The sequence below is a fragment of the Ixodes scapularis genome, unplaced genomic scaffold (assembly GCF_016920785.2).
Source record: "Ixodes scapularis isolate PalLabHiFi unplaced genomic scaffold, ASM1692078v2 PGA_scaffold3__209_contigs__length_174095766, whole genome shotgun sequence".
In the NCBI taxonomy this organism is placed as follows: Eukaryota; Metazoa; Arthropoda; class Arachnida; order Ixodida; family Ixodidae; genus Ixodes; species Ixodes scapularis.
In genome coordinates, this window is record NW_024609868.1 from 10189582 (window position 1) to 10203358 (window position 13777).

The following is a 13777-nucleotide window of genomic DNA, read 5'->3' on the forward strand; positions in this document are numbered from 1 at the left end:
GAGCTAAGGAAGACGCGTTTTCTTTGCTAACTGACAAAGTCATTCGTCAAGCATCTGAGCATTCGTGTCTTTTAATAAATATTTTAAAACTAATATAATTTGTGTATTAATTCTTTTATGGTTTAATACTTACAATAAAACAATAAACCAACGCAATAAACACTGATTTCGGCGAAAACATGAGGAGTAACAGCTTACTAGCGTCCTCTGTAGAAGACGAAAGGTCGTGTAAGTAAAGTCAGAAGGGTCGGTCCTTACGTGCTTGGGGGATTGTGGTGCTTCGAGATGTAAACATTTTTGTTGTGTGCGACACTATTTTGTCATTATCTCAAGCAGCACCAATATCACGTAAGTATTACTCTCATTTCGAATTAGCGTCGACGTTGCACGTTTGTGCAATTTGATCGGAGTTCCACGGCGAAACACGTCGTCTTCTCACAGTCCCTCGAATGCTACGCTTTACAAGTTTTGTCCTGTCGCCTCTTCGGTTTCGTCGTTCACCGCAATCTTCTATCATTAAATATTTTCGCCTTTTTAAAAATCCTTGCGTACCTAGTGTCTCGCATTCCCGTTGAGCGCGTTAGCGAAATCAGATTAGCGAAGATTCAGACGGTTGCAACGATAATGGGCAAAACAAATAAAACTTTTTTTTTTTGCTGATGATCTTCCGTCAGGCGCGGAGCGTTGTTTCCCGTAGAGGGTCTGTAAGCTGGTAATTAGGGATCCTGAACAAGCCATGCGTAGTCCTAATCCGGTTTACTAAGGCGTACGACTACCGGGACCCTCCGATTCGAACCCGGTGCAAGGACGTGGGAACTAATTTTGCGACCTCAGGTGCTGAACGCCTGCTGGTCTGGAGCGGGAGTGACGCTCAAGAGTTTAGAATAAAAGGAGGTAGTTTCAGTTCGCATTTTTTTTTTTTTTTTTTCGGTTTGCGAAGGGGAGAGTAGTTTCAGTTTGCAATTTCACTTTCAGCCGAATGCCGCCCTGACCGGAAAATGATGCAGGACCTCTTGAAAGTGTTACCTGATGACCTGCCCATAACGGATGTGTGCATCTTGGAGGATCCACAAAACTGCCCGCCGGGATACCATGTGGTAGGGGAGAGACGGTCGTGACTGCTCTTTCACGTTTGTGCACCTGACCTGTTTTTGTTTCTTCTGTGTCTCATGACTGTTTACGTTTAGGTTGACAAAACGTTTGACCAAGACACTGATGCCGACCTGTGGAAAGATGGCTTTTTTGGACGGCGCATCACACGTTACATCTGCTATTCGAAGGCCCAGGTATGTCCTCAACATTCCTTGGTCCTTTACGTTGTGAGCAGGGCACGTCATTTGGTCCAATATACCAATGGCTTCGCTACGAAAGGTATCCCCTGTTGTTTTGATCTGGAATCTTGGCTAATGGATAGGAATAACTATCTGCATGTACAAAAGAAGTTCAGCCTGACATAAATTGCCAAACTGCACGACTGAGTGAACTGTTGCAGTGACCCCAATTATTAGCACTACACAACAGGTAGAGTCTTTAAAAAAAGTTATATGGGGTATACAGTAAAGTTTGTCGATTTACTGTCCTTTTCTTTTTTTTCATATAAAATTGTATGAATTGTTAGGGACCTTGGTTTCCTTTTGCTTTCTTTCTAGAATGTGAGCCTGAATTGCTTGCTAGCAGTGTGGCTAATTAATGGTGGGAATAGTGTATTTCTTTGTTTGTGGGTCCAGCTATAAATCGTTGGAAAATGTGCCTTACAACTATTGCCAGTGAGCTCCTTGGAGCATTCAAGTCATTGCAATTGCATTGTTTGTTCCAATGGCAGAACACAGAGTGCATCCAGTCGTTGGTTGTGGTTGCTGACAAGGAGATGCCTCCAGAGGGTCATGTCGTCATGAGTGCAACCAGGGACACCGGTGTGTATGAATGCCCAAGTCGTTTATTTGCACCTTCGTTACTTTTCAGTGAATAAAGTGGGACCTTCAGCGCACGTAACACGAGATGATGCTCGCCAAGGGGTATTATTCGGGGGATCCACATGATAATAGATATACAACAGATATCGGCAAATGTTTTGCTTGATGTTACCAGGCAAGTCTTCTTGGTACTACTTATACTTGCTTCGAAAAGAGTTTTCTTTATGTGGTGAAACTGTAATGTGTTGCTGTTCTGTCTATCAAAATGGTAGAATCACACTAACTGAGACCTCCTACTAAGTGTATAATGGACAAGGTCTGTCATATTTTCATACCTCATTACAACTGATTACTGCAGTTCTCTAGAGTGGCACGGCAGTACACCTTCATTGTCTTCTTTTATGTTTCTCTTCAGATCAACGTGCCATGAAGAAGAAATTCCTTTGCTTCAAGACAGTGTCTAGGGACTATGCCGGCGAGGCAGTGTCAGACATTATTGTCCTGAGCAAATCTCGAAAGCCTCCCGACGGATTTGTTCTGGCAGGGTGAGGCTTTGTTTATTTATCCACACACTCTTGTTATCTTGGAAAAGCCACTTCAGAAGTTTGCCCATGCCATCATAAAATCCGAGAAGTCTGGAAATTCCTAGACGTGCAACCACTGTGACAGAATAATTTTTGGGAGTGAGCTTTCTGGAAGTATGGAGTATGTAAGCTTCTGGCCCATCCACTGATGGCTTCAATTTCTGCAGCGCACAAACCGGTACAATGTGGCTTCTTCCCATGCACTTTGGACTCGTGTATACGCTGGTTCTCGAAGGCTGCCATAAGTGCTGCACAAATGACAGCTGCCTGTGGCAATTTCTTGATGTTTTATTTGAACTCTAGTCTTCCTTACGAGGTGTGTGGTGGTTGTCCAATTTCTAAAGGCAGGCGAATCCGTGTTTTGCAGAGAGGTAAACAGTTTACACATTGGCTACAAGCTGACACAAGTAACGCCCGTCAATGGGAGGAAGTAAGTACCCACTATTCTTATGACCTCTTTGGTCGGTTTGCACCTGCTGTTCACCATCCATACTAGTCTCTTAGTATGAAAAAACTGTATATTTCTTTTTTAACCTTTACTTTTGTCAGTGTAGTGAGCAGTCCTGAATTAACTTGTTCCTTCAACCTTGGAATAGAAACAGGGTGTCTACCAACTCAGAAGACCTGTAATTGTCAGGGAATTTAAAAGCATCTGGACAGGTTGGGGAATGGTCACGGAGATTGTCAAAAAGTTGGCAAAGTTTGGAAAAAATGGGGGATGTGGACTGTGCTGTGACACACAACGAAGCACGAGGGTGTGACGTGCAGTGGCAAGGATGACCTTCACACTGAGCAACAGTTGTCCGAGGCGTCTCCAGGCTGCGTAAGCCATCACACAATTCATCGGATGGAACGGGTCACCGGATTAAACGGGAACAGCCTGAGCGGCTGCTGCAACCTCATCCTCTGCATTTTCTTATTTTGTAATGGCCGAGGTATTTAATCGAAATGTTTGAGGAAAACCTGGAAAAGTCGGGAGAATTTGAGCAAGGCAGTTGGGTAGACACCTTTAAAGCAAAGCTGTATACATTCCTTTTTTTTTTTTTTTTTTTTTGAGGGAGGGAGATAAAGAATTCGCCTTCTATTAAATTTATGAGGATAAAGTCTTTTTTAAATAAACTTTAAAAGGTCTTAATTGGACCAAGATGCCAAAACAGGCTGCATTAAAATGTGCACTGTAGCGAGGACTTCTCATTTGTAATTTGTGGAAGTCAAATTTTTTGCTTTATTGCCAAAATAAGAAAATAGGGTGGCCGTTGGAGCTTACTGGCTCAAAGTTTCAACAGGCATTATGATCTTTCGTATGTACGCCTTAATTTTAATAGTGTGTACTAACTCGTACGAAGGAATGGGAAGTGTAAAGTGACAATCATGATGCTCCCCCGCTAATGGTGTCATTGTGTGTACCACAGTGGGTTAATAGAGAGTTTTAGTAATACGTATAGGAGCAAATGCAGACCCCATACGTTAACGTTAACGTTGCGTCCTCCACACTGCGCATGCGCCATACGTACGTACTGCGGCGAGCCTTGCGTACGTACGCTCGCTATCAATTTTTGCGAACGTACGTAGCGGTCCCCTGCGTGCCATCTCGTTGCTCTCGTCGCGCACGGGAGAGCGCGAGACTAGTCCAGTTTGAAAAATGGCGGCGGTGAGGCAAACCAGCGGAAGTGCTACGCGCATTGTACGGGTTCGCTTTACCATTGAAGATGACATCAACCTCCTCAAAGAAGTCAACGCGACAACCCTTTCGAGCACCCATAAAGATGGGTGTCGATAGCCAAGAACGTTGGCGACGCCGTCGAACCCCAAAAAATGTTTACCGTGCGGTCAATGCAAAAAAAAAAAAGACCAAAACAGCAAACGGAAACACGCACTTCCGTAACAAAGCGAGGAGAATCGGGGCTTTGGTTTGGCTCGGCCGAATACCCGCCTTGGATTGTTTGAAGCAGTTTACAGAAGCACATCTAGATGGCACTACAAGTCTTTACGTATGCGTTCTTCCGCTGTACTAAAAGTGCGTATTCGATGCGCTCCGTAACGTTCCGTCGACGCAACGTTAACGCTAACGTAGGGGGTTTGCGTTTGCCCCTATACGTATTACTAAAACTCTCTAATACCGGGGGGTCTGAAGAGGACAGTACAGTAATAGGCAAACTGCTAACCTTGTTCCATTCATTTTTCTGTAGAAACAGCTACCACCAGCCACCCCTTCCCCCTCTGCCTTACCCTCTGCCCTCTCACATTGAGAACCACCTTCAGGGAAATGCGATCGGCGAGCGCACAAGCCAGCAGGGCAGGCCTGCCCTCAAGTCGGGTATAACAGCTTTTGTTGTCTATTTATTTGGTGGCATAGCTTGTTAACCAGGAGTTTCTTAATTAAAGAAACGCCAAAGCTTGTCCCCACCATTCCTAGTTTTAAGAAGCAACTTTGATGGAATTTGTTTTCTCCATTATCTCTGAAGCAGGAAAGAGAAGCACATATTGAAAAACAACACTGGGCACAATTTATTTATTAAAGTTTTAGCAAAGTATTTTTTGGTGCTACCTTTTCAAGGCTTGCTTGTCAAAATGGAGTCCTGTTTCTGAGTCACGCGAGCTTCTAATGACAACTTTTGCTGTGCAATAGCTGTAACAAAGTGCTGTGCAGTTTGCTGTAAGAGAGTAGAGCCAGTGTAGAGGTGGTTGAGTAGACAACCTGTGCAAGTTTAAACTGGGTAGGGAATGGATGGGGTAGAGCAATTTAAATCGCCTTCAAACGACGGAGGTGCAGTGGCTCTTGCATCAATATCTCGGAGACATTGATGCAATCATCTATCCAGGGGTTACTGAAAATCATTGTCACCGAGTTATTTGTCGCATGTAAGCTTGAAATCATGATTTCTTTATCCCCTCCAGCCATAGACGACGTACCATTTGAAATCAACCCAAGGTACCGGACCATGTCTAGGCTTTCCGAGGTAAGCTTTCTCGTACCTAAATATTGGGTTATCTTGACTTTTGGGAGTCGTACACACCTGCTGGTGACTTATTAATTGCAGTCAAACGACTTCATAATGAATGCCTCGACTACGAAAACGCCCTTCAACGAAGTAGGGTAAAATAAAGTCTCAACCAATCTTCTATGTGTTCAATGTGTTTTCTGACTCTTACAACAAATTTCTGTTTTAAAAAAATGTATTTTCAAGGGCCGTTGCAACTTTTTTATGCTGTTTTGGCATTTGTTCGATCGACGCACCAATCTTGGTCGGTATCCAAGACACCTAATCATGCTCGATCTAAGTCCCAAATTTTTCTGCCTTGGAGCGACAATACGCGGTTGAGGGAACTTGATCTGTGACACCAAAAATCTGAGCGAAATCTGTAGAGCCGAACAGAAAAACGCCCCCCCCCCCCCCCCCCTTCCCCACCCCCTCCTCTTTGTGCCGGACAAGTATGAAAAGGGGCCTGGTTGTGCGCCTCTCCCCATCTTCGCCGTGCGGCGCACTGCAGCTGTCACATGCCTCAAGCACAGTTGATTCTGCTGCGGTGGTGCTGCCGCACCCGTTCCTACGAGAGCAGCGCAGCCACTTTGAAAGCCTCCAAATGACACATGGTGGCGCAATGCACCACCCAATTTAGTCAGTCAAGTTTTTTTTCGTATCTCGGATGTAGATGTCAAACTTTGCCAGTGGCGGTACTGGCGGTACGACCGCTAGTATCGGGTACCGATACAATTTTAATTTAGAAAAAATAAAGGTAATCGAGCTTCAAGTGCCCGGATTTTGCAGTGCTAGCTTTCGCCCCACGTGCTCAGAGTTGCGACGCGCTAGCACCCACCACCGTCCTTCCTTTTGATAAGTCGATTGTCAACGTACAAAACCTTGTTTATGATGTCACTCGTACCATGTTTGGCACTGTGCCATAAGTTTGCGCAAGTATGTCAATATGTGGTAGCGCAAATTCGGTTTCACATGATAAATTTTTTGCACTGCACTACAACAACGAAGTTACCTGTACTAACAGGAATTTCGCCAGTCCTGCAGATTTCATTATAAAGGCGTTTAATTTTATTTTACATACTGATGAGTGCAGCATAGCGAAAGAAGCTTAATCGATTATTGACAACTTCTGCAATGTTGATAGAAATACGCTCACTTGGACAAAAACCTGTTACTCAGGGTTGCTAGAGAGGCGTAACTACAGAGCTTTTCCAACATCTGTCTTACAGTTCACCATGCCAAACATTAGGGTCAAGACAGCTAGCGAGCTTTACGATGAGGTGAGCCTGCAACCTTCCCAAGTTTTGTTCCTTGGCATTGCTGGCTTTTCTACACCTCCGCTTTTCCCTGCTTTCAGTACAACTACAACTTCCAAGTTGAACGCCAGGCTCAAAACACCTAAACGATGCAGCAGGGATGCCAAGTTTTGTTCATCTCCCTTTTGACTGCCGGACGACCAACACCCCTGCTTGACTCTTTAGCTGGAGGTTTTTGAACGACTCCATCCAGAACAAGATAGTAGCGGCATTACCTTGCAAAAGTACGAACCCACCTACTTCTAGACGTGCAGCAAATGCTGTCTCTACACCATTATACTTCGCCGACTCCGAAAGTGGAGCAGAAGTTCTGTGCTTGCTGGCTCAAGTGATTGTTGCCCTTGCACCAGGTGTCTGCTTTTTGTGCGTGCATGATAATGAAAAGCCTGAGCATGCACTACAAGGACAATAGTTAACTGGTCCACAAGCACATGGGTTTCTTTGAACTGTCAGCTTGGGAATAGAGGGAGTTTAGCATGGCCACACAGGCATCGCTTCTCTGTTGTTTTGCACACCGCAGCCACATTATGCTTTCGTCACTCATCATGGATAACTACACTACAAGTAATCTAACCAACTAAGCTCTTACAAAGGCCTATATAAAGGAGAATTACGGTACTCTGATTAGCTTTTTTTTTTGTTGGCGGTTGGTCGTGCAATGTAAGTACACTTTGTGGCAAGTATTTTTTACTTTTCCCTCCAGTAAGTGCCGTTTTTTTTGTTTTTTTTTTTGCTCAGCTTCAGTGTGCCAATGGCTTATTTATTCTGCTTTATAGCCCCATACTGCAGTTTAGTCTAAAGCTATAACTGCATCATCATAAGCCGCATCAACAAATATTGTGTAGCGTGCCAGAATGTGTGGAATTTTTTAAAATTTGTTTTAGCTTGTAGCTGTTTTTATCCAATCCATCAGCAACAGATTCAAGAGTACAAGAATGCCATATCCTGTCACAGTACTCTCCAAATAAAGGTTGGCCAGATGTGGTCAAACAAGTGGATTCGTAAATTCATTTTATGTGCATGCTGATCAGTAGCCGGAGTTTTTATGCAAGATGATAAACATTATGGGACAGTTTATTCACTTGGTGGAAAACAGAGAAACTGACCCAAAGGGTTCCAGGGGGTACAGTGCATTTCGGAATCTTGGAGACCAGATGCTTAATGAAAGCACCTTCCTGCGAGCTTGAACCATGGTGCAAGATATATACGTATGTAGGTTTGGATACCTTGCATGTCGCAGCTGCCAGACAAAGTCCTCTCTTTGCCTTAGATGCAAGCAGCACCATCAGATGGCTCCTCGATATGCGGCTAGTCAGAGCCATCCGTAGTGCGGCTAATGGCAGCCTGTCGGAGGACCGGTTTTCCATGCTTGCTTTTAAAGTCGTTTGCCAGGTCATTAACTTGGCTTTTGCGCTACTCGTGTTGCTTGGACACTGCTTTGTCATTGACCCTAGTTTCGTGTGTCAACGGCAGCAGTAACAGTTTCTGAATGTGTTGAAGCCAACGTCCATCAAGGTTGGAGCAGACACTACAAGTGAAAAATGTGTGCGCCCACATGCAAATTTTTTTAATTTTTTTTTTTTATCTGGTGTTTGGACGGCGAAGATGCTGTCAGCCAAGGCTGCACAGGCGGGCACGAGGGGGCTTTTTATGGTTGATTGCATTGCAACGTTGGCCGTCCTGTCTCCTCTCCTACATATATATATATATATATCTCTTACGCCATGGCTTAAGCTCGGAGTTTGCTGTGTACTCTTGTGAAGGTTAAAGGAAGAGCAGAAGACGCTTGGTCACTAAAGACAAATGCCAGGTATCTCGTCCAGTACGCTCGGCGGTCCAACTATACTTCGTTCACCCCTAAGCTGAGACTGCAGTGGAAGCTACAACCCCATTGGACAAGTCGTATGCCTCTCTTTTTGCCACGTCATCCCGCTCTTGGCCATAGCCATGCACAGAGAGCCAGGTCAGGTGATAGATGGGCGGCCGATTGATCTAGCAGGCATGTAGCTCCCACCATAGTCTCAGCTTAAAAGTGAACAGAGTATAACAAAGGTAGCAGGTGAAAAAATTATGGAAGACAAAGCATGCTGTCTTGTAGAACATTTTACTAGAAAACTAATTCTTGATAATTGATTCCCTGTAATATATAAGGGCACTTGCCATTATTATCTTTCAAAATACTTTGACTGGTGAAGGCACAACATTGTTTCCCAACTGCCCAGAACTAGAATTCACCCTTTTACAACTAATAGTTTCTGGCATAGTGGGCAGTCCCACTCTTGATACTGAGATAGGCTTCGAGCACTGAGTAACACAGAACACAGTGTATAGGTGCTTGCAAGCAGCCATGCTTCGAGAGCTAGTCTGGCCCCATTGTGGGCAGAAAAAAACGCTTTGTTTTGGTGCCAGTCAGGAAACCATGGGTATGCCTGGCCTCAGCAATGCTCGACTATCAGACGATCTAGACACACCACCAGCAAGATGGCGGCACCCAGAGGCCGTACTTTCAAACGTCTATACACTATGTTATACACCGTGTGAAAGAATCTGCGAGACATATGATGGATATAAATAGATGACTCGAAACTAACATCACTATAACAGCCAGAAGTCTGTTGAAAGAAATTGACATGATACTCATAGGTAATTTCTACTCAGAATGCTGCTACTAGTGCTGGGCAAAACACAAATGGAAAGACTTAATGATCACAGTTAGAAAAGATAAGTGAAGGAGCAAACTACTCTAAGACCCTTTCCAAGTTTTACCAAACTTTTTAAGCAGGAACTTCTATGTGCTTTTAAGATTTACAAGAATGGCAATACGCATAAGTTGGGAGCACTCAGGTATAAGGGTTCAATAGTAAATTTAGAATGAAGTAGTCAGAATACACCTATAATAACAGAAACCCCAAGACCTCGTAATCTCTCTGCCTGTTCTGCTTCAGGAAATTCATAACTTTAAAGGTACCTGTCCAGAAATATTCCAAAAGGCATAGAGGTTGTAGCAGTGCTTCCCTAGCAAGGAGCCACTGTAATTTGAGGTAATTGAAGGTCTTCAAGCAAGTTCAGAAAGATTTCTATCCTCGCAGTGATATGCAAATTCACAACTTGTTATATACATGGGGCATATAGCCTCACCTAACAAACCCTACAATTTAAATACGTTACTCATCCTGCTGTTAAAATGAGAGGCATCAATAATTGGTGGTCGTTAAATGCCAACACCCTCTTTGGTGCAATATGGTCAAAGGCTCGCTATGTATGCTCAAAGGCAATAATGAGAGCTTTGACAAAACAAACTGGCCGAGAACACTGCCTTATGGGGTTGTGCTTCCACTGTCCCACAGTGGGAGCCACTGTCCCACAGTGGGAGTGAGGGTAGACAGCCAGCTAAAAACAGACTTAACTCAGATAGCCTCACTCACAAAAGTGCCAATGTGATCCTCGGAGCCTAGTGGCATGCTACAGCACCTCCAGTTACCTGACCCGTCGGCAGATCTCATATAAATTGTTTCCGTATCTACAATAACCGCAGCCATGATACAGCACTGCGGTACTGAAACCTCATCATCTTTACTAGACAGTAATGTGACAAATCCACCGACACCAATTATAATGGAAGTAGCTAGGGGTACTTGTTGGAGTGGTCTATTCCTCTCGATTACACAATATATGTGAGGTCTTTATAAGCCCACTGCCATAAGCCACATCATTGACCCCCCCCCCCCCCCCCCCCCTTTCCTAAAAAAAAAACCTTATTATTGACAGACATTGGAAATGTTTTAGAGCTTCAAGTGCAACTGCTCGAGTTCCATGTACAAAGACATGACATACCCTTCCTGAGGTGCTAGACTTTCACCTAAAAAAAATATAAGTGGGAAGTCACAACGTTGTGTGACAACAATTTAAATCTGGAGTCCAAAAGAAAGCCTGAAGGCCATTTCCAGAGCGGTGGCCGAGGCATTCTCGTGCACACACACGTAGGCCTCCCTTGGCTGATGCCTGTCCGAGAAGAGGCGCCCCACGACCCAGTACGACACCGGGGCCTTGGCCTTGCTCTTGGCGCCGTTGGCCGCGGAGCAGGTGAACAACACTCCGTGCTCCCTGACGCACGACAAGCTCCGGTCCGTCGCGAACTTGCTCTCGCTCTCTCGCTCGTCTTCCCCGGTGGTGCGTGCCGACCCCTTGGCCGTGCACCGGAAGACCTCCCGTATCGCCAGACAGCAACGGTTGAAGTTCTCCACAACCTGCGCCCCCAGGTTGTTCTCGAGGGCGCAGTCCACCGGAGCCACAAAGATTCCCTCTGCTAGCTCGAGGTTCAGGTAATGAAAGAGAAGGTTCTCCTCCCCGCGAGCCCGCTGCTGCTGCAATGGCGCCAATTGTCCCTGGCTGCTGCTGCTGTCCTCGAGGCTCCGGCGCAGACTGCTCAGGTCATAGCTGCTGGCAAAGATTCGCCGCAGCCTGGGGTCCCGGTTCTGGTAGGCGTCGCTGCCACTCGTCCGAGAGTCGCAGTCGGAGAAGCTGGCGGTGGACAGGGAACAGTGCCTGTTGCGGGAGCCGAGGTTCGAGTCCTCGCAACTACTGTGGCTCCGGTTGGTCTGGAACTCCTGCTCAGAGGCGTCCAGATGACCGGCAGAGACCCGGAGGAGGTGATGCATGTCGACATCCGATGCGCCCCGGCTCCGACGTCGAGCAGACGGCGACGGGGGTCCCGTCAGCGACAAATTGGATTGGCTCGTGGCACGGATTCCCTGGCCGTCTGCAGCCCTCGGAGAATCTGTACCTGCGATGGAAGGTCGTTGGCTTTTCGTGCCGTTGGCGGGGGACCCCAGTCCGACGGTCCGATGTTTAAGGCAGTCGTCCGCGATGGCGACGACTCCGTTCGAGTCAAGCTGAAGCAGGGCGTTTTGGGCCAAGTCGATGTAGAAGGCATCCGGCGCGGGGTTGTCTTCCGGGACCGAGGAACAGCCGCCAACTTCGAGGAGTGCAGCAAGGAGGCTGTGCTTGAGTCCGGTGATCAGGAGGAAGTTGCGGTTTTCGGTCTGGCTTTGGGGCAGGAAAACCTCCTTCCACACTACCACCTGACCCACACATTCTTCTTGCATGAGCGAGAGCAACTGGTAGTGACGGCAGTAAAGAAAAACATTTTCGAGATCTGCTTTGGTGAGGTGGTTCGCAAGCAGGTAACCCTTATAAAAAACGCACGACCCCAGAAAGGTAAATAACCGCTGCGACTCGTAGAATGCTTCACTAGTATCCCCAAAGTCCGCAGACTCGAGCTCGCTAAGCACGGAATCCACTTGGCCTTGCGCCTCTGCGGGCAGTGGCAGCCAGGGAGCCAAGTGGAGGGCTCGTGAGAACCTACAGCTCCTCTTGTATTCGGGTCGAGAGAATGCCAAGAGCTCGTGAAAAAAGTGCAGAAAGAAGAGATCAACACGAGCGTGGTTTTCCACTTCCTTGAAAGCGAGCGACAATGACCTGCTTTCAAACTTGAGCAGCTGGACGACTTCTGCAACAAAACCACGCATCTCTTCGGGAGTCGCGCACGAAGCCGGAAGGGCCAGCACCACCAGGCTGGAACCTTCATGAGAAAAGGCCACGTGCACGAGGTGCCCATCTACAGTGAGACTGCTGGACTGGGGCTTGGCCGCCGTGACCTCTGCGAGGACGCTGCTCAATGTAACGAACATGCCCTTTAAGTTGGACAACGTATGGTCATAGTTCGGATACCTGTAGAAGTGCTCGTTTCTTTGGTTGTGGTCGCTTGGCTGCTGAAAACTGCTGGAGTCGTTGCGAAGCTCCTGGTAAATAAACGCGTGAGGAATTTCGCGGAGAGTTCTCTCGATCTCCCGAACTGTGGCTTCGTCGCCCGAAAGCTGTTTCATGAGCTGGCTCTGTTGGTGCAAGTCCTGAGAGAAGGGAAACTTGACACGCTCTGAGAGGGAGTTCTCCTCGAGGCGAAGGAACTGCAACTTGACTTTCTGCGGCTTAGTTATGTTCCGAAGAACCGCGTCCACGTTGTTTTCGTTCACGTCCGAGCCGTCTATGCTCCTCAGGACGTCTCCGATCTTGACGACGCCGGATCTGAGTGCCTCTCCGTCGGGAATGAGCCCCTGCACCATGATGGGAGAGCCTTCCTCCAGCGCCTCCGCTGTCGCCAGCCTGGGCGCCAGCCTGCCCGGTATGATTCCGAAGAGCGTTTCGCAGAGCGTGGCTCTCCGGCCGTAGTTGTTCCGCTTCGGGTCAACGTCCACCAGTATTTCGTGGCACTCGGCTTTGCCGAAGCCGCGAAACGAGGCACCCCGCTCATTCCGGGCGTTCAGGTGTCCGTTCTGAGGGAGATCGAAGTTTCCCTTCGTCTTCTTCAGACCGACGAGGCTTTTGAGCTTGCTCTTGGCCTCCGAGCTGAAACTCTTGCTCGAATGCGACGCTTGCGATTCTGACGTCGAGCTCTTCGTCGGCGAGCTCGGTTTAATTTCAAAAGATGGTTGGTACCTGGGTTCGATGTAGAACAGCTCTCCGCAGGGCCCGATCTTGTCGACCCAGTCCGGCTCGTACGATTTTTCGCTGCAGCCGTCCGGCGTCGCACTGCTCGAGTCACAGTCGCACACTTCCGCGGCGAAGGCCCGATTGACGTGCGAGTTGTCCACAACCCTAAGCGCTTGCGGTAATGACATGTCGTTAAGCCGAAGTTCTGCTCTAAATTCGAGCTGTAGCTTTCACAGCCGCAACAACCACAACTCGGAGCCACTTTTTTTCACTTGTTTGCGTCCTTTTTCAGTTGCTGTCGTCCCGTTGTTTACTTTTCCACACTCGCGAGTCGCTTGCTTGGCTTTTTGACTTGACTTGACCTCAAGCACCTCGAGCCACTTAACACTTTAGTTGCGTATAAAAATACAAATAAACAAATAAAGTCTCAACATATACTTTTTGAGCATACAAATAATTAAACAAAATAGGTAAAAGAAAAAAATTAGTTTATA

The 13777-nt window shown here is 46.9% G+C and overlaps 2 protein-coding genes across 2 annotated transcripts; one reads left to right on the forward strand and one right to left on the reverse strand.

Annotated features, from left to right (window-relative positions):
* The first annotated feature begins 238 nt into the window (after positions 1-238).
* On the forward strand, positions 239-7790 carry LOC8025396 (multivesicular body subunit 12B). The gene is given in 11 exon segments (XM_029992688.4): positions 239-348; positions 976-1097; positions 1188-1286; positions 1823-1913; positions 2329-2458; positions 2865-2927; positions 4687-4814; positions 5396-5457; positions 6708-6758; positions 6836-6867; positions 6869-7790. Coding segments are annotated over 10 exon segments (810 nt in total). The 5' UTR covers positions 239-348; positions 976-998; the 3' UTR covers positions 6924-7790.
* LOC8025390 (protein inturned) lies at positions 7486-13642 on the reverse strand. Its single transcript, XM_029992687.4, has one exon. It carries the CDS (start codon positions 13469-13471, stop codon positions 10700-10702), a length of 2772 nt encoding a protein of 923 aa, XP_029848547.2. The 5' UTR covers positions 13472-13642; the 3' UTR covers positions 7486-10699.
* Positions 13643-13777: the final 135 nt, after the last annotated feature.

Coding starts and splice junctions, on each gene's coding strand:
- LOC8025390 (XM_029992687.4), bottom strand. CDS start 13,471: ATGTCATTACCGCAAGCGCTTAGGGTTGTGGACAACTCGCACGTCAAT.